We start from the raw sequence: 23560 nt of genomic DNA, 5'->3' as shown, positions 1-23560 counted from the left end.
GAGTAGCAGATCAGAGCTGATATTAGTTCAGGGTTGTGTCTGCAGTCTTCTGTTGGCCTTAACCAGGGGAAAATCTGAGTGTAATGGGTGGAGAATTGCCCCTGCAGTGTATGGTGTGCATGATGGGGCCTTCGCTGGTTAGGGCTTGGTAACCTCTTCCTTCTCCACGTACATCTCAAGAGAGGAACGATTCATGCTGTGCCTTTATATTATGCTCTGATATCTGTGTTATGATATGCGAGGGCTATTTATACACAGAAAAAATCACACTTTGCTAGCTTGACAGTAGTCTAACTATAAGCAAGTAGTAAATAATAGTTGCATAATTCCACATCAAAATACAGTAAATAAGGTAGTAGACTCGGTTGCCACTGGCTTTGTATTGACTTCAACAGGTGTCAGAGTACATTTGAGCCAGGGAAGATACAAAATCAGGTATCAAAACACAGAGAGGGAAGAGGGATGCTAGAGCCCTCGGGGTAACGGCTGAAATACCCGATCCATCTGTCAGGCCAGATCTGTTGCTGACAATGAACTTCCACTGGCCTAGGAGGAACTCAGTGTGTTCATATTGTGTGCATGTGCTCAAGCAGGTTGGCATTGGCATTTCATTGACGCGAGCTGGTGATGCTACCCCTAACTGATAGACAGCAGAGTACAAAATAATTAGTCTCATCACCCTAAACGAATACCAGTGAAACGTTTGTACTTTCCCTCTCACCCACACAATGATGTATCTCACTTCTGCCACATGTCAGTATCTCTTTACTAATTACCAACTGAAAAAAACGGAACGGAGGTAACGCAGTTTTAATCCCTTTGTCTATGTGTGTTTGGAAGCTGGAGTCTATAATCTAGGGACTGATCAACAGCATAAAAGATTTGTTTTGGTGTGACGTTTTAGGGCTCATGTCACTTGTGTGCTTTGAAATGTCCCCTCCCAAACAGGAAGGTGTGAGTTACCCCCACTTTGCCAGGCACTGGCCTCTGAGCCCGCTGGGGTCCGTCTGGGTAAGCTGCAAGTGAACGCGGGGGTGCCGGCGGCTGCGGCCCAGGCAGGGACCCCTGGCCTGCCCAGGGGCACGGCGAGGAAACTTTCCGAGCGCGCTCGGCTGGCGTTTTGCGGAGCGCCGTGCGGAGAGCGGCTGGGAGCGGGGGAGCCGCTGCGGGGGCTTCTCGGTGGCCGCTCCTCCCGGTCAGCTCTGGCGTTTGCCCCCGCACCAGCCTGCGCGCCGCAACACGGGTGCGTCAGCGCCAGGCAGCGTGCGCGCCCCGCTCCCGCTCCCGCTGCGGCACGGCGGCCGAGGCACGGCGCTTCTGGGCCTCGGCCGGCGGCGGCGGCGGCAGCCCAGGAGCAGGGACAATCCTTGTCCTGATGCTCCCCCATCCGACAATGTCTGGGTGTCTCCCTTCGCGCGGCCCGGCTCTCCCGCAGCTCTCTCAGCCGGGCGCTGCCGGAGCCCGCCCGCCTGCCCTCGCCGCGGGGCCGCGGCCGCCCGGGGGACGGGCCGGCCGGTACCCACGAACCGGGGCGCGCCCGGCGCGGCGGGACCGCTCCGCGCCGCGCGAGCCTCCGCGCTTCCCCGCGGCCGCGGGCGGGGCGGGGCGAGGGGGCGGGGCGAGGGCGGGCGGGGGCGCGGGGGGCGGGGCCGCCGCGCGGCGCTGACAGCCACATGCCGCCCTGCCTGAAAAGGCTGCGAGGCGCCGGCGGGGAGGGAGAGGAGGCGCAGACGGCGCCCCAGCCCGCACCGCCGCCGCGCCCCGGGGGATGCCGAGGCGCCGGCCCCGCGGGTCGCCCTAGGGGAGAGGTGTTCGGCCGGCACCGCCCGCCCCGCAGCCCCGGCCCGGGGGAGGCCGCTGCCGCCGGCCCCAGCTGAGCCCCGCCGGAGCCGCTCGCGAGTGGGGCGCCCACGCGGGCGCGGCGCGCCCGGCCCCGCAGCCTCGGGCGTTGGTTTTTGGGTTTGTTTTTTTTTAATTTCTTCCGAAGGATGGATACGTTTCTCCTCGCGTGGGGATTTCTAGGGCTGTGCTTGCCCGGTTCCGGAGGCACGGCGGAGACAGGTAAGGCGCCCCCCGGGGCGGGGGATGCCCCCAGCCGCGCCCGGGCGAGGGTGCCCGCCCGGCCCGGCCAACTTTCGGGCGCCCGGACGGACGCACAGGGGCTTTGCCTGGCCTCGGGCATCTCGTAGGAAATACATGAGGGATCGGCGGCGCCGCGCAGCCTTGGCAGCACGGGGCTGGGGGGGTTCCTGGGTGTGGCGGGGCGGGGATAGCGCAGCCCCCCGGCAAGGCGCGCAGCCGGTGAAACCGCGCAGCTCCCGTCGCCCGGCACGGAGGGGCGAGGGCACGGAGCCGCGCTGGAAAGTTGCGTGCTGGGTGTTTGTGGTGGGGGCGCGGGGAAGGGAGGGGAAGCGCTAGGGACTAGCCGCATCTCGGACACCCGCATCCGGATGCCCGCGGCCCCGTATGCCCGGTTGCAACCTCGGGAAACTTTAGGTGAGAAATTTAAAATCGCCTGGCAGGGAGCCGGCAGCCGCGCCGGGCGGCGCTGGGAGCAGGCGAGGCTGCCCGGAGGTGGCGGCACCCGCCCGCTGGAGGCACCTCCGGGCAGCCCCCCGGGAAAGGCCGCCCGCCGGGCGTGCGGGACCCCGCTCACTTCGCAAACGCCGAGGTGTCCCGGGACCTGCCGGGTTCGTGGCACGTTTTGGGGCGCGAGTGTGTTTTTCTGGTATTCGCTGAAACGCTAGGCTGGGCTGTCGGGAGGCGCGGGGATGAAGCCCCGGTGCTTGCGTAGCTTCGGCTTGGGGACAGGAGAGGGGCAAGGGCGGGCTGAAGCTGGGCCCTGCTCTCCCCGGCCGCTGGCTTTGGGGCTGGCTAACGGGGGCAGCAGGGTCCCCACCTGGAGCAGTCACTGGAGGAAAAGGATATGCCTCACCCAGCCGCCCGCCGCTCTCCTGGGGCTCCTTCTGCGGTCAGCAGCCCGGGAGCTGCCGGGCAGGACGGCGGTGCCAAGCCAGCAGCTGCTGGGCTGTGGGTTTCCCTTCCCGTTAGCCGGGGCCTGGGGACGTGCCTCCGGGAGCCCGCGGGGACGCGGGGTCCTGAGCCGCGGTCTGACCCGGGCAGCGGTAGGTGGCAAAGGCGCGGTGTGCGTGCGGCGGCCCCTGCCCTTCCCCCGGCCTCTCTGCCTTCTCCTGCCCCGGGGGGCACACCGCCAGCTCCCCCTTGACAAGGGAGGTGGCAGAGGCTCTGCTGCCTGAGAAAGTCCCTCGTTTTTGCAGCAGCAGCGAAGCACAGACGTTCTCGGCAGACACACGCCGTGTGCATTCAGTTGCCGGTTGGCATCGCGTCCTTCCTTATGGTTATAAAGGAAAGGAAAAAATCCCATCTTTTGTTCAAATAGGAAAAGAAATGAATAGGCACTCGATGGGGTGAAGAGAAAGGGCAAAGTCCTGGGAGGCCCCTGCTGAGCGCAACGGGCTTTCAGAGGGTCCCTGTCGCAGAGGCAGCGCCTGGTGTCCTGGAGCGGGTGTTGCGCGGAGGCAGCCCGGGCTGTAACCCGAGGGTGCGCTGCCAGCCCGGCTGCATCCCCGCGGCTGCTGAGCCCGGCCGGCCGCCTGTGCCTGCCTCTGTGTGCGTCCCCTTCTGTCCTGCGTGGGTGAGGGCTTCTAACTGGAAGGGGTGCATGAGGCAACCCTGTCTCTGAGGCCATTCAGTCGCTGCAAGAAATGTTTATTTGAACACGGGGTTTTCCCAGCTAAGCAGAGCATCACATGGTGCTGGAGCCAGCGAGGAAGTTGTCTCCTTGAGGCTGACACCAGCGGCTGTTTGCCGAGATGTTGTGGTGCTGTGAGCCCTGTCAGATGACTTTACTGCTAGCCTAGCGAGCAGAGGTATGGGGTAACGGGACACGAACCCCGATCGGGATATGCTCGGCTCTAGTAAATTAGCCAGCCTAGTAAGAAAAACATGCCAGAAGTAGATGGATTTATGTTTCAATCTGGTGTATCTGAAAGCCTTCCCCCATTACGAAAGTCCCTCTTAAGGTTCCCTAAGGGAGGTTAGTAGCGAGGGGAGATGTTTTTAATAGACAATAATATGATAATCCACACGGAAAAAACCCTCATGCTATATTTCTACAGTAAGAGATAAAATGCGCAGCTGCCAATTTGTATCTAGCCAAGCAAACCCTGAGATAACCGTGGAGGGGAGTAGGTAGAAGACCCTGGAAGACAAATCTGAAGGCTGGATGGCTGTGTGTTTTTAATCTTCCCGTAAAAAGCAATCGAGTAAGAAAGTAACAGACTTGAGTGACCCAAGTACTGAGCTGTTCAGATGATGTTTATGCAGCTCTGAGCAAAGCTCACTCAGCTCACTCTTGAAGTCTTCCAAACAGTTTGCTTAAAAGCTAGTATTTTTGGTAATGTCTTAAGAGATGTAGCAAGGTGGGGAGGGGGACCAAAACAAATTGCTGCCCAGCAGGCACTTGGCTGCACACATGGAAACATGCACACACACACCCACTCAAGCGCTGAGTGTAATGCCTTTTGCCCGTTGTGCTGTTAACTTGGCTTTTACTCGGAACAAAAGCTTTTTTAGCCTAAGAATCAGACAGTTGTCAGGAGCATCGCTGAAAACGACTGATACAAGCATAGTGGGGGGCTCTGACCCAGGACAGGATGCTGCATTTTGGTTTTCTAACTTTCCTGCTGCAGAAAAAACGGGGTGTCCGCAGTGACAGGCAGGCATATAGGTCCCAGGGGGCTCTATGGAGATGCTTCATATCTCCCTGCCCTGCTCCTTCTCCCCCCTCCAGCCCCTTTTCCAGTATTTACTCTGGTACCTCTTGCATGGCTTAGAAGGTTAAAATGAGAAAGCAACCCACTTTGCTGGGGCATAGAAGGCAGCGCTCCCCATCCCAGCAGCATGCTGCTCTGGGCAGGCGGGTGGGTTGGTTTCCTAGCAGAAACCTCCGGTGCCGCCAGGCTCCAGGACATGGTGGCCTTGTATTGCAGATAGCCAGAGAGGAGAAAGCATCCTTCATGGGGTTTAGGAAGCTGTCAGGTTCAGATAAGGCTGGGATACTATCCTGTGGGACCCCCAGTTGTATTAATAAGGAAAAATTAATTTTTAAGCACTGGGATTGCTGCCAAATTACATGACCTCCGACAGACCAGCTGTGCTAGGAAAATAAATCGTCTATATCTGAGACCCATGATCCTATCTGAAATCGAAACAGAAAAAGTCAGCATTTAGCCATGGTGGTGGAGGCAGATTGCAGCAGCCAGAGAGCAAACTGGAAGCTGCTAAACTTGCTCTCCATTGTGTGGTGAAGTCACCGCCACTGTGTCCCCATGGGGTCTCAGGAATACAGTTGTCTAATCCGGGAAGTGCAGAGAGCTGATGTGCCTGCACACACCCAAGCTGGGGCTGACGGTGTAGGCACGGAGGTGGGGGCAGAAGTGGGGTGTGAACATTTCCAGGTCTACCCTCACTCTGTAACAGCCCTTTGACACATTTCTAATTATAATACACACACAGACAAAGAGGTAGCTGGGCTATTTTCAAAATCCCTGTCTACACCCTGGTAGAAACCGCAATACTAGCAACAACATAAATCAGGGCTGTTGCTAGCAGTGTTGCGCACGGCTTAGCGCTACAGTAGCATGGTTTTAATCATACTCAGAATCAAAGGGTCAGCCTTCTCCCTGCCTGAGCCAACTCGCAATCGCAGAAGGCCAGATCCTCAGCCAGGCTCGATGCCTGTGCAGTGAAAAGACACAAGCACAGACACAGACGAGAGGCTTGTCAGCACGAGGTCAGCAGGCACAGGGCCAAACACTCGAAATCACAACTCGGCTCTGTAACCTTTTCTACGTGCAGGCGGTGCCCATGGACTTCATGGGGGAGGACAGCTAGGGTAACACTGGGGGGCTGGGGCCCTGGCCACAGCCTTGGTGAGGCAGCCTCTCCCCAGACAGGATGGGGGAAAGGGGTACAGGTAGCGAGCCTGAAGTACTACTTGCAGGGATGGATGACTGTAGGGACTTTCTGTCTGAATGTTTCTCCCTTTCTCTTCACACTTGATGAGCCAAAGAAAATGGGCTCCGGAGATGAGGTGCTGGGCTCTGAGTCTTTGAAACCTGCCCTGATTTCTCCCCTTGTGTTTGAGACAAAGGCAAGACATCAGCCCCAGCTGTACTGGTGGGTCATCCCTAGCTGTGAAGTGTTGTCTGTGTGGGGCTTGAATGTGCCTGCCTTTCCCTGCAACCCTCCTAGGAAGATGGTGAAACCAAAAGGACACTGTCACTCTGCTTACATGTTGTTGAAAGGCTCCTTTGTACCGTGGGTTTTAGGGGATGCCTGTGGGGAGCGGACAGAGGAAAAAACCCCAACCCCTTGTGGACAACAGCACATACACACAGACTTACTATCTCCCTGGTTCCTCCTCTTTTCACAAGCATGCAAATCTGTACCTCTTCTCTTACACACAGAGCCCCTCTGGTCCCCTCCACCTTGCTGCAGACTCATGCATGCTCCTGCATCCTTCCCTTCCCCATGCTGCCCCTCCTGCGCCCAGAGCCCCTTGGCAACTTTCCCCCTCATGCACACCCCCAGTCTCACTCCTGCTTTTCTCTTTCTGTTTGACCGCTGAATATGTGCTCAGCAGGAAACAATGTGTTTAAGACACTCGCCAGAATGTGTAATAGCTTCGGCACTAGTAGTGAGGCTCACCAGTAGCTGGATTTGAGCAAGCCATTGTAAAGGCTGAAGCTGCCGCTGCTGCTCAGCAGCGTGCGTGGAGCGAGCTGCAGCGGGGCCTCTTCCCGGGTGGCTCCAGAGGCATTGCTTCCCATCCCATCCCATCCATGGGGCTGCCTGCTGCCAAGGCATTGAATTTTTGCTCTGCAGCTCCAACAGGGCCCCTGGGAGGGAGGGCTGAGGCAGGGGTGTTGCAGGATTCAGAGAGCCTCTGCCAGCCGCTTTGGGAAGAGGCATGAATAAACTGTCCTTGCCTGGTGGGGAAAGCCGGGATTCTGTTTCAGATGGACCCTGACAGATGGACTCAAAAGGTGCAAGGAAGCTGGGAGGGTGTGGGGGGTAGATGAGATAGGCTTTTTTTTTTTTTTCCTTCTTGGAATCACCGTAATAGTAATACTAATTAGTATTTCAGAGGCACTGAACACCTTTCATGAAGCCTGAAGCTCTTTAGAGAGGAATCCTAGGTGAATCCCTGGCTCTTTCTCCAACATGTGGAGTTAGAAATGTTTCCTGCTTTTCCTCTATGGCCCTCGAACCAACCTGTTATTGATAGCATTCACACGGGTGGCTCAACACATTATTTCCTCCTTGTTTTATTTCCTAGTGTGGCCTGTAGGTAGGGTGGCAGGCTGCCATGCAGGGAGCCTCTGCTTTATTTCTGCCTCTGCTCTGAGCCTTCAAGCTTCCTCAAGTCTCCGTTTCCTCACCCTGCGGTACCAGCAAGGTTTCTTCAGAAACTGCCTGATCTGCGGCTTAAAGGTCTCCTGGAGGTGCTACCTATTTCCTGAGTGATGGCAGTGTGTTTCCATGAGACTTCAAACCCTTGGGGAGCCTAACGCAGAGGCAGGAGAAATGGGCATGATTCCTGCAAGTTCAATGTGCAATTATCCCCCTCCCTTGTATGTGCATTCACACATTCAGGCACTTTCTCGAATGATTACCGGAGTAGCCAGGAGTTGTAATTCCAGGCCCACCGATTACATTTGCAGGCAAGCCGGGAGAATTGTGTGCACATGTATCTATATAAAGACTAACACTATTAAGCCAGTTGCCCTATTGGAATTGCATTTGCCTGTGATAGAAGATGACAAATAACAAAGTTAGCAGAGCTGGCACTATGTAAAACCAGGATATAAAATGTCATCAAAGATACAAGGTTGGGGGTGCAGCAGGGACACCATCAAAACCCCGGAGTGGCAACATTTAAAGGTCAAGGTTGCCACTGACTCAAGTGGTACAAAGTGATGCCAGCCCCTAGAAGGCAGCTATTCAGAACTGCAGGGGTGGAAATCAGCTCAACTCCAGTGATTTCAAAGCAAATTACCTGGATTTGCAGGCAGGATTTGGCCCTCTCATTTTCCACAGTGAAGCTTGAGTAGGTCTCTGTTTCAGGTTTGCAGTTAATTCATCTGTGGATTAACATGGCAGAGAAAGTGCAGGTACCAGAAATCTCAGAATCTCCTCTTCTCTCTTCCTTCCTCCAACACTCCCTTCTTATTTAAAAATAATTTTAAATTATCCCTTTTTGCAAAGGCTCACAGCTAAATTGTTCCATTTGCTGAGCTTTCCGGCGTTCCCCTCTCACTGCTGTCCAGTGCTATAAAGTGAATATATTGCATCCCTCCCTGGTTGCCTTAGGAAGTGGTCAAATGGCTGCATTCCTCAACTGATGGATTGGCGCGTTCCTTTCTTGCTTAAGCCCAGACAGTGTTTTTATGAGCCTGTCTCGTGACAGGCTTGAGACACTTTGAATCAAACAAAACCCTAGTTTAGATCACAAAAGTAGTCTTTAAATTCTGCTTTGCTGTGCCTCCACTTTTAAGTGAAATTTTAGTTAAACTGGTAAAGGCCCGCGATGAAATATCCAGGGGGCTTTTCCCTGGTTGTGTGAAATCCCAGGACATGGATGTGTGTGCTACTCTGGGATGAAATGTGTGTGTAAGTGCTTTGTGGTGTTTGGGTGTGTTTGTCCATTAATTTGTTCAGGAAGCCTTTGAAGCTTTATCTCTCAATCCAAAGCAAACATGCTTCTGCTAAAATGATCTATACTACTGGGGATAAAATACCTAATTGTATTAGCTTCCTCTGCACTATGTCTGTCTCCTTGGCCAATGGCTAAGCTGTATCATTTAAATATGAGAGTTTGCATTTGTGTTCCTGCCCGATGTGCAAGTGGTGCCATACCTTACCAGTTTAGGGTGAGAACCCCTGCCACATCAGCCGTGCCCGGACTGTCCCCCAGAGCCAGCGCCTGGGGAACAAGGCAGAATGAACATTAATGGTAATAAATCCTCAGCAGAAAAGATCTGTTTGTCCTCTCCTACTAGGATTTGGCCAAGTGCTTGGATGCACATGGACATTGAAAAACTTAACTTCTTGAAGAGCCATTTGACTCTTAGTGGGACTGAAATACAAGGTTTGCTGCACAAGGGCTTCCACCACGTGCAGCAGCTCTGAGAGCAGTAGGTCATGTGTGCTAGGACTCGTATTTTGCTGCACTGTTGGAGGGTTGGCAGGGCAAATCTCTTCTGGCCAGCGCTGAATCCTGGGATGTAGAAATCATCTGCAGTGGTTGGATGAGAGTGTGGACTTGGGCTGTGAGGCCCTTATGTGAAGAAGAGAAATAAGTGATGAGGCTAGGTGATGCACCCCTTTGCCATGGAACTCCCAGGATTTCTCTCCCTTGCTCCTTTGCTGCCCTGGAAGGCTGCTTTTCTTGAGCAGCACAAACAGCAGTGCCTGCTGCTTGCCTCTAAGGCAACAAGAACACATGAAATTTTGTGCGCAGCCCAGATTAACATCCTCAAAGTAAACTGAACCCAGCAGATCAAAACACATGATAGTTTTCTGCTGGACGCTACAAGCTCTGAGAGGCTGTAGTATGTGTTTGTTATGAAATGGGCCTCTCTGGTGATGATTATTTTTGTTACAGGCAGAGTTGGCTTTAGCTTCTGTGTTGAAGGTCCAACAATAACAGTGAGCCCTGCTCTCCTGGGGAGAGGGAAATCCAGAGGGGTTTAATAGGCAGGAAATTCAAGTAGGAGAACGCTCTGCTCCTGGCCTAAGTTTTCAGCATGCACTGATGAGCTGCAGAGCTGAAAAACCCCAAGTGTGGGTGGAGGTTCCCGGGGCCTCACTGTTATTTTTGGGTCCCTGGAGTGATGATTGCTCATTGCAGCCTGGGGGAGACTTCATCAGCCTGGATGTCTCCAGCGGGTCAGGGCAGGGAAAGAGGGGTCTGCCCCTTGCAAAGGGTGAGGAGCTCAGCTGCTGATACCCATCTCTGTGGGAAACTTTGGAGTTGCCTGCTGTAAGTGTGGCGTTTGCAGGAGTCTGCCTTCATGAACTTCTCCAGGTCTTCCTTTCCCATCCCTGTGGCTTAGTTGTTGTCCTTTTCCTTTCCCATCCCTGCGGCTTGGTTGTTGCCCTCTGGTGTAGTTTCCCTGTTGGGATGGTCCTGCAAGGAGAGGGTTGCTGAGGTAATGCAAGTCGTGTGGTGGGCCTTAATGAAGGAGGGGATCTTGGGATTTCCCATCCTGAACACAGTCTGTTCTGAGGCTGCCAGGAAGTGTCGACCTCCGTAGCCCCCATCGAGGAGCCTGGCTGCTCTCCTGTGGCCTCACCATCAGCACAGCACTCCACTGGCCCCTGCACCATGCAGGCTGGCAGGCGCCCCGGCAGTTTGCTTTCTATGACTACATTTTGCTTACTGAACAATGGGATGTCCCATGCTCCTGAGATACTTGGCTTATGCTTCAGAATTTAAGTTTAATTTTATGTGGATTCAGGGCTGGCAAAACCTTCCAGAGCCCATCGGGTGTGGAGCATGTCTGTCTTCCAAAGCATACAGCCTGGGCAGTAGCCATGCTGCTCACCTTTTTTTCTTTTTTTTCTTTTAGCATGGATTCAGTGTGTCTGTTTGAAAGGACACAATTATGTAGAAGCCTGGCTCTCTACGGTGTACAAAACTGGCCTGATTTTATACAGAAAGCCAGTGGCTGGCATGTCTGCTGCGGCAAACTCTTTGCCCGTCAGTACAGTGATGGATACTTTGTTGGTGGTGGTGGTTTTGCAGGTGTTTATCTGTTAGATACCGGTGAATCAAAAGAGGAAAAGCCTGACAGAACAATTACAAAGACATCTGAAGAGGCAGAATTACTTTCATAACTCTTAAGAAGGCCTGGTTTCCCTGGTATGCTGCTGCCTACCATGCAGGCTGGTGCTGTGTGTGGACAATGCAGCACTGTACTGAAGTAGCCTTGGTTTCTCTGGTCCTTCTTGGGGAGGGATGAATAAAAGGACAAAATCTGTTCCTCTGAGAGACACGGATAGACTTTCCTACAGGTGGAAAGCTTTCCCTGCTGCAGAAAGATGGTGAAACTTTCCTGGTGGTATGTGAACACCTGAGCAATGTGGCCGCTGCTCCTGTCCGCTCAGTGGTTTCACCTGCTCAACTCATTTTGCTGTAGAGACCACAGGTGCAGAGAGCTGGTCTCCAGCCCCCCACTCAGGCTGGCCTCACCAGCACCAGCAGTGTAACTTGGGCACCAAGCCGACCTGAAATCAGGATCAAGCCTAGGGATTTCCTTAGTCTTAAGGTCAGGGTAAACCTGGGGTTCTGCTCCTAAGTTCATTTATCAGGGAAGAGCCGGAGCAAGCAGGAGCCTGACACCCCTGTTGACATTGCAGTTCCCCTCCAACGAGCTGAGTTGCAACGGCTCAGAGTATTCACAGTATCCGGCGCGAGTAAGGGGCTAGCAGCTTCTGAGTGGTGGGTGATGTTGGTGGTATCAGCCTAGCGGGTAGCATGTGTGTGAAAGCTGAAAAGACAGGGAGGGGATGACGAGGTGTGGAAGGATTGACTGTATTTCCATTGTTTCGAGACTTTGCCCTTTCCAAGAAAAATAATCTGCAGCTTGAATATTTCTTTTTGCTGGAGGGGGTGGACATGTGTGCAAACGAGGTGTGAATTTTTAGGAGAAGGTGTGAAAGTGCGTACATGAGTGAAGTGTGAATTACACATCTATTTGTACATTGATGTCAACAAGTCCGTGAATGTCTTCCATGTGAATGTCTCCCTTTCTCTCTCTCTCTCGCCCCCCAAGCCCACATAGACACGTGTGTGGGCAAATATGCCTTGCTGAGAGAAGAGATTTGTGCAAGAACGTAGGTTTGTAAATGTTTGTGTGTTGAGCAAGCTCTCCTGTGGAACAAAACCAGATGTTTTTTGGTATTCTCAGCTCTTCCATGGCAGTGTTGCGATTTTTCCCCTTGTATTTTTCAGAATACTTACAGGATTATTTTAAGAAAAAAGGGAGGGCTGCAGCGCTGCCTTTGGGTGTGTGAGAAGAAAGTTATTTTGAAGAATGAATGTGCTAAAGGGCATGAAAAACAAGGGGGAAACTGAGACAGCGCTTTTTCATTGTGAGGGAAGCCTTGATCCCCCTCAAAGGGCCTTCCTGCTGCCCTTGTTCCTGCCCAGGGCATGTGCATTTTCTGCAGGCAGCGTGCAAGCAGCAGGTTGTTTATTCAACAGTGCTTTTTTCCAGGAAGCATTGCTACCGAGGTGCCCTGCCTCGCTCCTGCTGCTGGCGTTGGCACCAGCAAGAGGGCAGTTTGAAGGCAGGCTGGGATGTCCTCACCAAGAGCAGGCAGACTTGTGACAGCCTGACAGGGGACACCCCCGGGGCCTGGTGGACCCCGTGGCAGAGGGACAGAGCCAGACTTGCAGTGTAGGGTTGAACCCACACAAGTCTGCGCTGCTTTGCTTCTCCTGGGCAGACCCGGGGCTTTGCAGCAAGGGCTGCTGCAGGAGGGACAGGAACAGCCCGATCTCTGGAGGATTTTGGGTTTTGGCCATTTTGCTGGGTGTGAAGAGGCAGTGCTGTCTTCTTGGGGCAGCCTGTGGGGCCAGGGTGCTGGGACAGGGTGGTGGCAGGGGGTGGAGGGGGGGCAGCAAGATGCACGCAGTAGGGGCCCCGTGGAGAAAGGGACTTTGTTGGGATTTGTAGTGCGTTATCAATTGACCCTGTGATGCAGATTTTCCTCCCAGCAAGTAATGTAATAATAAATCTGATTTGCAATGTTCATGAGATTAAATGTTTTTTTGAAGATGAAATCACCCTCTAGGGCCTGTTCTAACCCAAAGCTGAAAGGCTTCCTCTGCTCACCACGCAGCCATTGCCAGCCATTTGTGGGCTAGCCCCACAAAACCGCCACTGCTGTGTCTGCAATTCCAATGGCTGGGTTAGGTTGAAAGGTTTTGGGAGGCCAGTCTGCCAAGATGGGGTTGTGAGGGCAGACGGGCTTGGGGAGGGAGAGCACAGCAAGCGGAGAAGGGCTGTCGTGGGGCTGCAGGCTGGGGCTGGGAGGGCTGGACACTGTCCTCAGCTCTGCCGCTGGCCACATGGGTGGGCCTCAGCTCGCCATCAGCCCCACTGTGCCTCAGTTTCCTTCCTTGGGAACGGCAAAGCTTTCTGCACTCCTGCAGCTGTATCAAGTTTGCAGTATCCAAATGCTGGTTTCTCCCGAGGCAGCTGTGGGACACTGCCACAGAGCAGCTTGCAAAGAAGGCAAAAGAATGGACAAAATGAGGCAGCTCCAGATGATCTGATATCAGTCTGTCTTTTACTTTATGGCTCTGTAATTGCCTCAGCGAGAGCATTTATTTATCTTTCCTGGTCCGTGTGAAATGTGGTGTGTAAGTGTGGCAGGAGGTGGAGGGGAAAAGGAGTAGGTTTGTTGTGTAGGATAATTGCCCTTGCCCAGAGATTAATATGAAATGTTAGAGTACCAAATGGATGTCAGTGGCCTAGAAAATGACCTTTATCAGACCACCCCTAGCAGTGGCCTGGAGGGACCTGCTGTGCACAACCGATGCCCAGAACCTGTTTCAATGCCTTGTTCCCCTCTGTGTCTCTGCAGCTCAGCCGTGCGGGGGCCGCCTGAACTCCAAGGATGCGGGGTACATCACCTCCCCGGGATACCCCAATGACTACCCTTCCCACCAGAACTGCGAGTGGGTCATCTACGCCCCTGAATCCAACCAGAAGATTATCCTCAACTTCAACCCTCACTTTGAAATTGAAAAGCACGACTGCAAGTAAGAGCCTTCCCCTTCCTCTCTAGTACATAGTCACCTCTTCTCCCTGCTTTTGCCTAGCAGTATGAGCCTCATGCTTCCTTGCGTGTGAAAACAAGCATCATCCTTGAGCCCCCATAGTGCTGTATCTCATTGCCTTTCAGGGGGAATTGTGCCTACCAGCTGGGGGGTTTTAAGATGCTGCTTTGGACCCACAGGATGAGTCTACTCTGCACTGAACTGGTGGTTCTTAACTCAGCCTGATTATCACCTAAAAGCAAGAGCTAACTGGCTTTCAACCTGAGTTTGACTTTGGTTAAAAGGCAGCTTGTTTTTCTCAGTGTTGAAGTGGACTCGCTTTTAAACCATGCTGAGAGAGCAGAGCAATTTCCTCGTGTGTAACTAAGCAGAGGTATGGCACAGAGAGCCCTTGGGCTGGAGACCCAGGCTTGGACTATGTGAGGCTGGGGGCTTGGGGATCTGAGCTGTTTGGGCTAGATCTGACTTTCCACAATGCTTATTCTGCTGTGTTTGGTAAACTGGGGGGTTGGAGGTTGTTTGCTTTTTTTTTGGCCTTCTAAGAAGGGACTCGGAAACTAGATGTCAGGGAAAAACAATTAACAACTAGTAAAGAGTAATTAATGGCATCAAAGGGCACCATAAAAGGCTGAGTTAATAACATGGTCTCAGCAGACGTATAAACCTGTGTGTTTAATCTGGAATCTACAGCCAGCTACAGGGATGCCTGAGCTGTGAAGGAGCTTGGAGTCTCCTAAAACAGGTCTGACACAGCAGTCTTGCCAGACATGCTGGTCCTGTTGATTAAAAAGGGGTTATATATGGAGAGGGGAACTCTGTTTGCAAAAAGGACAGAGGGACAGCGGAAGCATTTATGGGACTGTAGATTCAGTCCTGCGGAGAACAAAGAATTCTGCATGGGTTTGATGATGTACTGAAGGTTATGAAATGTAGAGCTGGATCCTCAGCCACCATAAATCAGCATAGCTCCTCTAACTCTTAATGAAGGTGTGCTGATTGATGTCACTGGGGATCTCATCACCCCCTACAGATAAAGCCTGGGCTAATAAGGCTTCGAGCACCATGAACTTCTCCTGAAGTCATGGTGTGTGCAAGGCATTTAGCACTTTGCAGCATGAGGCCTGTGTTTGGAGAGGGGAGAAGGCAGCAAAAGGCTTAATGTGAGCATAGGTGAGCACAACAAGGCCTCTGCAGTGCACATGAGAATGATGGTTGCTATCAGATTTTATTATTGCTTGCACAGGCTGAACTGTATAGCCTTCTCATAGCTAATGTAGTTGCCCCAAATTCACAGTAATAAAAGCTTTATAGGCCTATATTCGCAGTCTGCAGAGTATGCAATATGTATTGGGCAGGGTAATATTGTCTGCAGGGCAGGGGTTGAGCTGGGTAGGAAGGACTCCAGCTTCTGCCTTTCCAAGGTCTCAGGCAAGCAAAGCCAGGTTGGTCAGAGAGCCAGAAACCCCCACAGGCACCTGGCATCTCCTGCACATGTAGGAAACTGTCAGTTTTAGCTCTAAGCACCCTCGACAACTTTTATTGTGTTTTGCCGCCTGTGAGAGAGCAGGATCTGGTCCCAAGCTGCAGGTGGTGCGTGCTGGAGGGGCTGCCTGAATGCCGGAGATGATGTCCCTTTGCTGCTTTCTACTTTACCGTGTCATATCTGAGTGGCTGCTATGTGGTCTCACCCTTTCCTGTTTTGCATGTATGTGCATGAGGGAGTCTTTAGTTAAAGCAAAAAGAGTTGAGTTGGATGGTTTTGGTCCCCAATATGGGACATTAATGGTGGAGCGTTTGTCAGGGTCTCCCCTTCAGGTCAGCTCCTGCAGTGACGTGGCTCTCTAGAAACGAGGTATTAACACCAAACCTCTCCTGAAAGTGAAGTTTGCCTGCGCCTCCTTTCCCTCAGCTGCAAACCTGTGCGCAGGTGAAACAGGGTTCATCCACTTGGGCTTCTGCCAGCCCCCAGCCAAACTGACTTTGGGTGCCTGCTCCCCAGATGCAGCACTGCAAAGGAGTGGGCTTGAAAGAACTTTGTGGACAGTGCTAGTGCTGGACAGGAAGCATGACAAACCAAATGAAAACAGTGCGTGATAAACATGGCCTGAAAGAAATTGATAGGAGGAAGAGATTTTTGTTTTTAAGTGACCTACCAGGAGACAAGTATTAACACTGTGTAATGCTTGGGCATTAAGCAGTACTAATAGATGACCATCTGGTAATATATCTCATCTGAGTGTCAGAGGGGCTTTTAAGAAGTAAAGGCCTCATTGCAGCTGCAGGTGGGAACCTTTACAGGAGTTCAGCATCAAAGAAACAATCTCAGGGCAGAGCCTTTCTTTTGACATCGGATCATTAATACAGAGCACATTCACACAAAGGTGACACGCTGATGAACCCCATTATGGCATTCTGTCTCTGGGCAGACAAGGTTCCCCCTGCTCTGGTATTGCTACCTGGCAGCCCTCAGAGCAGGAGCGGGGCCCTGTGTGCTTCCAGCTGCCAGAGGTAAACACCATAACCCCTTCCTGTGCTGCTTCTTCCTTCAACATTTCATTTTACCTTATTAGGCTAAAGTTTCTCCCTCATAAAGCATAACATTTACATTCCTAAAACCCATTCCAAGGCCTACAAAAGAGTCTGAAAAAGTCTTTTTAGTTTTACTATGCCCTTTCTGGCCTTCCTTGTATCTGCTTTAGATTTCCCTTTGGGACAGGAGGCGTTTCCTCCTGTGTTCGGTACAGTGCCTGGCACCCTGGGGACCTCTGCGGAAGGGTCAGTGACTTCCCCTCGGTGAGCAGCTGGCCAGAACGGGGCTGTGTACCTGGTGCTGCTGGCGCTGGCTGGGGAGAGCAGCTTGGGCAGCCAGCCCTCCCTGCCTGGAGCCAGGGAGCATCAGCTGGGGATGGACGCCCTGGAGGTGGCAGCCAGGGGCAGCTGCTCAGTGCTGCTTGTTGCTATTGTTTTTCTGGAGGCACATCTAGGCTTTCCTTTTTTTTTTTTTTTTTTTTTTTTGGCTGTGTTCAGCTGCATTAAGAAGTAACTGCACTGCCACCACCTCACTATCATGAAAGACGTAATTTGGTGTAATTGAAGCCCCAGAACATTTTTTGCTCTTTCTTTCGCTCTCATACTCTATCCTTGCTCTGAGGAAGTGCCTTACTTTGGGAAGGCACTTCAGGTTAAGAAAATTGGCCTCCTGCTGTTGTGGCTCTTGTGTGCCAGCACAGCAGGGATCCCTGTTGCAGGAGGGTGGGCACACTGTGACAGGGAGTATGGGACCTGGGCTGTTGTTCATGCTGTCCTGCAGCCATGGGGCCACAGCAGTAATGGCAAAGCCAAAAGGGAAGTTTGATGCTCTGATAAAAGACCTGCCAAACTATTTGGAAATATTCGTAATGGCCTGTCTGCTCGCCGTTTCTTCTCTGTGCTGCAAGCGCAGCTGTTGCTCAGGCACTGCAGCCCCGTGCCGTCAGTATCTGCTCTCTGAACAGGGAAGTGGCATCCAGTGGAGAAGAGCACGCTGCTGCTGCTGTGGCGGCAAAATATTTCCACTCCCCACGTGGCATGGTGGTAGCTGGGCAGCCTTGTGCATGCTGGGGTTTATTTGTGATCTCGGGAGAGACCTGAACCATTTGCAATAGGTGTGCAACAGGGGTGGCTGTCCCCCAGCTCGTGCAGTTGTGTAGCTGAGCTGCCTGCGCCTTCCTAATTGCCGCTTCACTGTTCTATCTGCACTGCTTGTTTGGAAAATACATGTCAGAAACCTCAGCTCTGAGTGAATCACTGCATTTATAACCACCTTTTCCATTCGTGCCTCCCTCCCACTGCTGGGCTTCTCTTTGGACTATTAAAAGTTCCCTCCTGAGATTTTACTACTGGCTCTACCATCCCTGGCTGCACTCGGCTGACTCTGCCAGAGGATTAGGCTGGGCAGAGCTGCCACTGAGTGCCGGGACATGGCTGTACAGACACCGCAGAGGCACACTCCCTCCAGACTACGGCGGATGAGCTCGTGCTCCCGCTGCAAGCAGAAGACCTTTCAGCTGAATCATAACATCTGCGCCAGAGGAATGGTATTTTTTTTAATAAAAACCCACCCTGACTGATAATCAGAAGATGCCAGCGGGTTTTGCTGTAGCCCATGCTGCAACTGGGTTGCATGTGATCGGTAGGATCCCTGTCGGGGGAGGATTTGGGGGACTGCTGCTGTGGCTTGCAGCCCCCTCTGGTGGCACATGCCAAATGCTGGCAAAGGTTTCTGGAGACAGGGGCCCAGGGCTCCAAAAACGGGCCAATTGGAGACAGCCCAGAGGTGCACAGTCGGGCTCTTCCTCCTGACTTTGTCTCCCCATGTCAAGCCCTGAGGGCTTCCAAAAGCAGGAACAGGAGCCACCATAATGAGAAGACGTATGTAGTTGTCACTGTGACCTCCTAAGTGTCACAGCGGTTCCAAAAGAGCTGAATGTTCAGCATCCCGGTTTGTGCTGGGTACTGGGTGGGCAGGGCAGGAGATGCCCCTGCTCCCAGCCTGAAGGGCAGAGGGGCCAAGTTTTGGCACAGGAAGACACCACACTCCTAGTGCCCGTCTCACAGAGCACCACCTGCCAGGGGACACTGGCAGTAACATGCTGGTGTTCCCAGGCCACAGTACAAAGGGTGAGGCCCGTGGGCTCAGTCAAGGCCTCTTATGGCAGCGTGGCCATCTCCTGTGCTTCCAGGAAGCCTGGCACTGGAATGCAACAGCTCTGCATCCTTCCTAGAGAGCAGCACAGATGCTGGCCCGAGTCCCTTGCTCAGGCGGCAGGGGGGAGCTGCAGCCAGCCCCAGTGCCCACGGACAGGCAGGCAGCTGGTGGCTGCAGCGTTCAGCCTGGCTCTCTTGGCCATCTCCTTCAAACACGAGCATAATATTGCAAGAAACCATCCTTCCATCAGTGAAGGTTAAGAGTAGACAAGGCAGCAATTATGGACAGCTAATTAGTAAATGCTTTGAAAAGTATGTATAATTAGCTTATTAGTAAACATTTTAGAAACAATGCAGTTCATCTTGAGATTGAGAACATGCTTAGAAAAGAGAAATATGTTTGGAGCACTATGGAACGCCAGAGCTTGGGGAGGGTTCTTTGCTGGGATGCAAGGGGAAGTGACTGCATCTCCTGCAGCACTGGGGGAGTTGAGCTTTAACTTTGCAAAGAGGGGAAGTCAGAGATGAGATGTTGAGGAAGGCATTTGCTTGCTCATACATTTGTGACATGGGTAGCCAGAAGCAACATTTCTAACTTACAGGAAATAATTCAGTCTGGGTAACATGACACTGCAGCTCAACTTCTCTTCAAATGAGCTTCTACCGTTTTCTAACTCTGTCCAGCATCCGCTGTATGGTTCATAATTCCTGTCAAGCCCAGGTCATTTTCTGAAATGAAATGTCAGTGAATGGGTTAGCTGTGATGGCATTAGACCAGCGCATAGGTTAACAGCTCAAGGTTGTTCACATCTCTCTTGCCTGCTGCCCACCCGCAGAGCTGTGAGAGCACCACTTGCTCCACAGCTGTGCTTCCCTGTGCCCCAGAGCCTCTCCCTGGAGGGACAGACCAAGCCCAGGCTCTGCAGAAGGTGATGGCCTCAAGGACAGTCTCCTGTGTCCCGCCAGCTCACCGACATCCGGCACATAGGAGTCAGATCTGGCTTTGCACCTTGTTTCCTGTTGGCATGATGACTAATTGAGGGCCAGCTGGTGACACTGGGAACAATAGCGTTAGAGATAGAGACCTCTTCCCACTCCTTCCTGATTGTGAGGAGGAGGAGGTGGTGGTGTACTGTCTTATTACTCAGCCTCTCTGGCCAGCGAGGGAGGGAGCAGGACCCGTGAGTCCCCCACAGCTTCTGGGGAGGGAGCAGGCACAGGGCTGGCTGTGGTGGCTCCTCACTAACTGGGCTCAGGATCCAGCTAAGAGTGTCAGGAACATGTGCCTTTACTGAGCGTGCAGCGTAAGCCACGCTCCAGCTTTAAGCCCCTTGCATCTTTGCTGACCCCACTTAGCATGGATGCCATAGGACAGTAGTAGAGCAATCCCACTGAAACGGTCTGATGATAACCACGGCGCTGAGGTGCTTGTGCTTTCAGCAAAGAGCCCAAGGCCCTTGGCTGTCTTTGCAACAGTGCTGCAGCTCACTGGGGGCAACCCCATTGACAGAGGCTCATCCCAGACAGGTGGGTCTCAAATCTCTGTGGGGGTATGAGTGTTGGTTGCGGGTTTTTTCATCACACAGCGGGGTTAGCAGTGCTCTTCTCTGTCACAGGTTTGCTGTCTGGATGCAGGAGTTAGAAGGTTCAGTGAATGTAAGGAGGGTTCCAGAATGATATAAAAAAAAATTAGCTTCTTTTTTTGGGGTTTTTTTTTTTTTTTGTTAAGGGACAGGCCCAAAGCCTGGTAAAGGCAGTAAGAGGCTTCACCTTGATTTCTGTAGGAACTGGTTTAGGTTTTTAATGAGCAACTGTTTGCCTTAGCTACACACAGCCTTTTTAATGGATATCATCCCTATTGTCAGGCTGTAACAGGGGAGTGGCAGACTCACCAGCAATATCAGGTCTGAGTGTTGTGAGATTTGGGTTTTTCCCCTTCTCTGCTATTGATTTACTGTTCCTGCTTTGGCAAATCACTTTACATTCCCCACCTTACAAAGAAGAGAAAACCTGGGCATCTGCAGGCATAAAATCCAGTCTAGATAGCAACAGTGCATTCCACACGCCCCTCAAAAGGCTGCCGCGTAGCAGCATCACACAGGAGCAGGTCAGAGCACTGCAGACGATGACTGGTTCATTCCTAGCCTTTTCTGGCCAGGTGTGAATTCTGCAATTAAATATGAATGAAAAAAAAAAAAAAAAAAAAAGAAAAAGACTGCAAAGAGCAGACTGAAAACAGAAGAAATTTCTGGTTGCTTTTGGCCAGAGCTCAGTGCAGAGCTTATTTGAAAGAATTGGGTGAGGTTAGTTTTTAGTCTGAGACTAGTTCTCCATTTTCTTTAAGTCAAGAGGCTGCACACCACCATTGAATGGCAATGTAATAATATGTTGCAAACCACAGTCTGGTGATCCTGGAATTCCTTATAAGTTAATAGCAGTCATGGTCCACTAATCACAGCTAGGATGTTTTGAGCAACTGTCTTTGATATATCAGTTCAAACACACCATAGAAAGCCTTCCTTATGCTGCCTCAGTGAGTAGATCAGTAGATCATTAGAAAGAATGGATAACCTGGGGGGGGGTTGTTGTTTTTCCCCCCCCCCCTGAATCCCAAGGACTACGTACAGTGTCGCTGAGCAATCACAGTCCAGTACTGTGGTGGTGGTTTTACAGTAGCGCAGGGTCAGACATGGAGGTATTAGTGTTTAGTGCCAGAAGCAGAGCCTGGAGTAGTGAGGTCTGACAGCAGAAATCCTATGCCAAAGACCTAGTCCTGTTGCAAATGGCACAGAAACAGCTGTTCTTTGTGTACGTTATGGCTGCCCCAAATGTCGCATCTTGCAGAGGTATAGAAGCCACTGCGGTGGGTGTGGGGAATGGCGTGCCCCCATGTTTTGAGGTGGGGTCTCACTTTGCTGAGACAGGCAGTCCTCGCTTGCTGGCGGTGAGAGAGCCCCTGTGCTCAGTCCCGTCCCTGCTGAGGCCATGCCTCATGCAGGGTGTTTGCGTGGGGAGTGCTCAGTCTATTAGAAACCCCCAGGGAACCCTCAGAACTGGGGTTGTTGACGGATGCTGAAGGAGCAGGACACACACTCCCAGCTGCCAGCAGCACGAGAGTTTGAGGCATGTGCTCAGCTTCCTTCCTCTTCTGCAGTGTTGGTGTGAGGTTTCATTTACATTGTTATTTTGCAGTGAAAAGGGAAGGTGTAACGCCTGGCTCTCACACGTTGTGCCTTCAGTAACACCGATGTTCGGCTGATAATCACGGGCAGGAACAAGGTCTGGGATCTCCATCAGCAGAGGGGACTGACTCACCATTGATCTATGTTCACTGCATGTTGCTGAAGTTTTTTGACCCATTTGATTTCTTAGGTTTTCTTTTGTGAAAATCTTCTTGATTTTTCTGCCGTTCAGGAGCAAAACATCTCTCTGTGTCTTTAAATATGGCAGATGGGGATTTCTTCAGATGTCCAACAACTCAATTGAAGGAGACCTCAGGAGACCTCTCCCCTTCCCTGTCCCCCTTCTCAGCCTCTCTTTTCATCTGCAATCTGGAGATGTAAGGGCTATAGTAATAGAGTGTCAGAGGAAGTAATTGATTCATCACACGCCGAGAGAGGAGTCTGTTGCCTTCAGTGTCAATGGAGCTGAACCACAGCCTGGAAGGGTGAGGGAGGCTTGTAAACACTCCATGGCTGAGCTGGCAGGACAAAGCAGGCGCACTGCCGTGGCTGAGAGAGAGTGTGACACAAAGGGTTGCTTCAAAGAAAATTTTCCTGAACAAAGCAGTGGCAGGGCCCTTGTTTGTGGGAGAAACAGGGACGCTCCCATCCCCCTGTTTCCAGAGTGCATTAAGGAGCAAAAGTAACAACCAGCTTCATGCAGCAGCCCACTCCCTCATCTCTGTCTCACTCTCTGCCTCGGCATGCCTGCCTTTCCAACCTGCTGTCCCAGGCAGGGCAGAGCTCACCTCAGGGGTACCAACCAGCCCTTACAAGCGGCTAATTCCTCCCGCGCCCCCAGATAGATATTTTGCTGCCTCCAAGACCCAAAGTGGGAGGCCACCGCTGCTGTGAACATGCAGAAAGGCATGGTGTGTGCATGGCACAGCACTTGCCCTCATCCAGGCATTTATTGTGCTCAAACCCTCAGTGAGGTGAGGCTCAGAAGGGTGTTGAGCTGCAAGTGCCCATATTTTGGGGAGACAAGGGAGCAGGAGATGCTGTGCTACCTACACAACGTAGAAGGAGGATCAGGCAGGTTTGGTGTGCTGTTTGCCCCAGAAATCATTCTTACTACAAGCTGGCACAGTTGGATTGTTGTGGAAGCGTCCAAATAGCAGAGGCTGCAGGCCAGCTTTGGTGGCAGAGCTTTGCTTACTTGTGCTTCAGCTAAGGCAGGAGCTGGGTTGTAACAGGCTGTGCTGAGACTGTGGGGGTCAGAAAGCTGTCCTGTGGTGGGCTGGTTCTGGGGTCACCATCTATCATTAATGAGGGACGCAGACAGCCAGGAACATCAGGGTGGGCTGCTCAGGGCTCTGTTCTTGCAACCTCCTTTATACAATAGGTGCTTAATGAGGTGTTTGTTTCACTGTTGTGCTGAAAAAAGCCAGTGCAAATGAATGATATGTGGAATGCCGAGCTGCAAAGCTCCCATCTGATCCCAGTTATTACCAGCTCTTTTGCATTTCACGGCATGTTGTGTCTAAGGCCATGACTGATACTGTGCCAGCGAGGTGCAGTGGGACATCACTCTCTATGTCTCTGTGGAGGGAGTTTTCTTCTGGGAACAGGGCTGGCACAGCAGAACATGTCAGCAGAACGTGTGAGCACGTCCCCTAATCCTTATGAGCACCTACCAGCCAGTCCCCAGACCTTCAGCCACTAGCACTAACCTGGTGCAGACTGGTCTCTATCTGTTGGCTGGGCTGTAGGGCACTGGATCCCATCAGGAGATGGGAGCCTGTTCACCTGTTCCCCTTACTGCAAAGCAAGC

General features: G+C 52.3%; 1 protein-coding gene across 6 annotated transcripts in view; it reads left to right on the top strand.

Moving 5' to 3' along the window:
• Positions 1-1689: 1689 nt before the first annotated feature.
• NRP2 (neuropilin 2) overlaps positions 1690-23560 on the top strand; it is a 90761-nt gene continuing 68890 nt past the window's right edge. For all 6 annotated transcript variants that reach the window (XM_055811986.1, XM_055811984.1, XM_055811985.1 and 3 more), the window contains exons 1-2: positions 1690-2061; positions 13684-13861. In XM_055811986.1, coding sequence (XP_055667961.1) covers positions 1989-2061; positions 13684-13861 — 251 coding nt within the window. In that variant the 5' untranslated portion in view covers positions 1690-1988. The remainder of the gene's footprint in view (positions 2062-13683; positions 13862-23560) is intronic.

The sequence above is a fragment of the Falco peregrinus genome, chromosome 8 (genome assembly GCF_023634155.1).
Source record: "Falco peregrinus isolate bFalPer1 chromosome 8, bFalPer1.pri, whole genome shotgun sequence".
NCBI classification, from domain to species: Eukaryota; Metazoa; Chordata; class Aves; order Falconiformes; family Falconidae; genus Falco; species Falco peregrinus.
The sequence above is the reverse complement of the archived record's forward strand: the minus strand, read 5'-3'. Positions and strand labels throughout refer to the sequence as shown.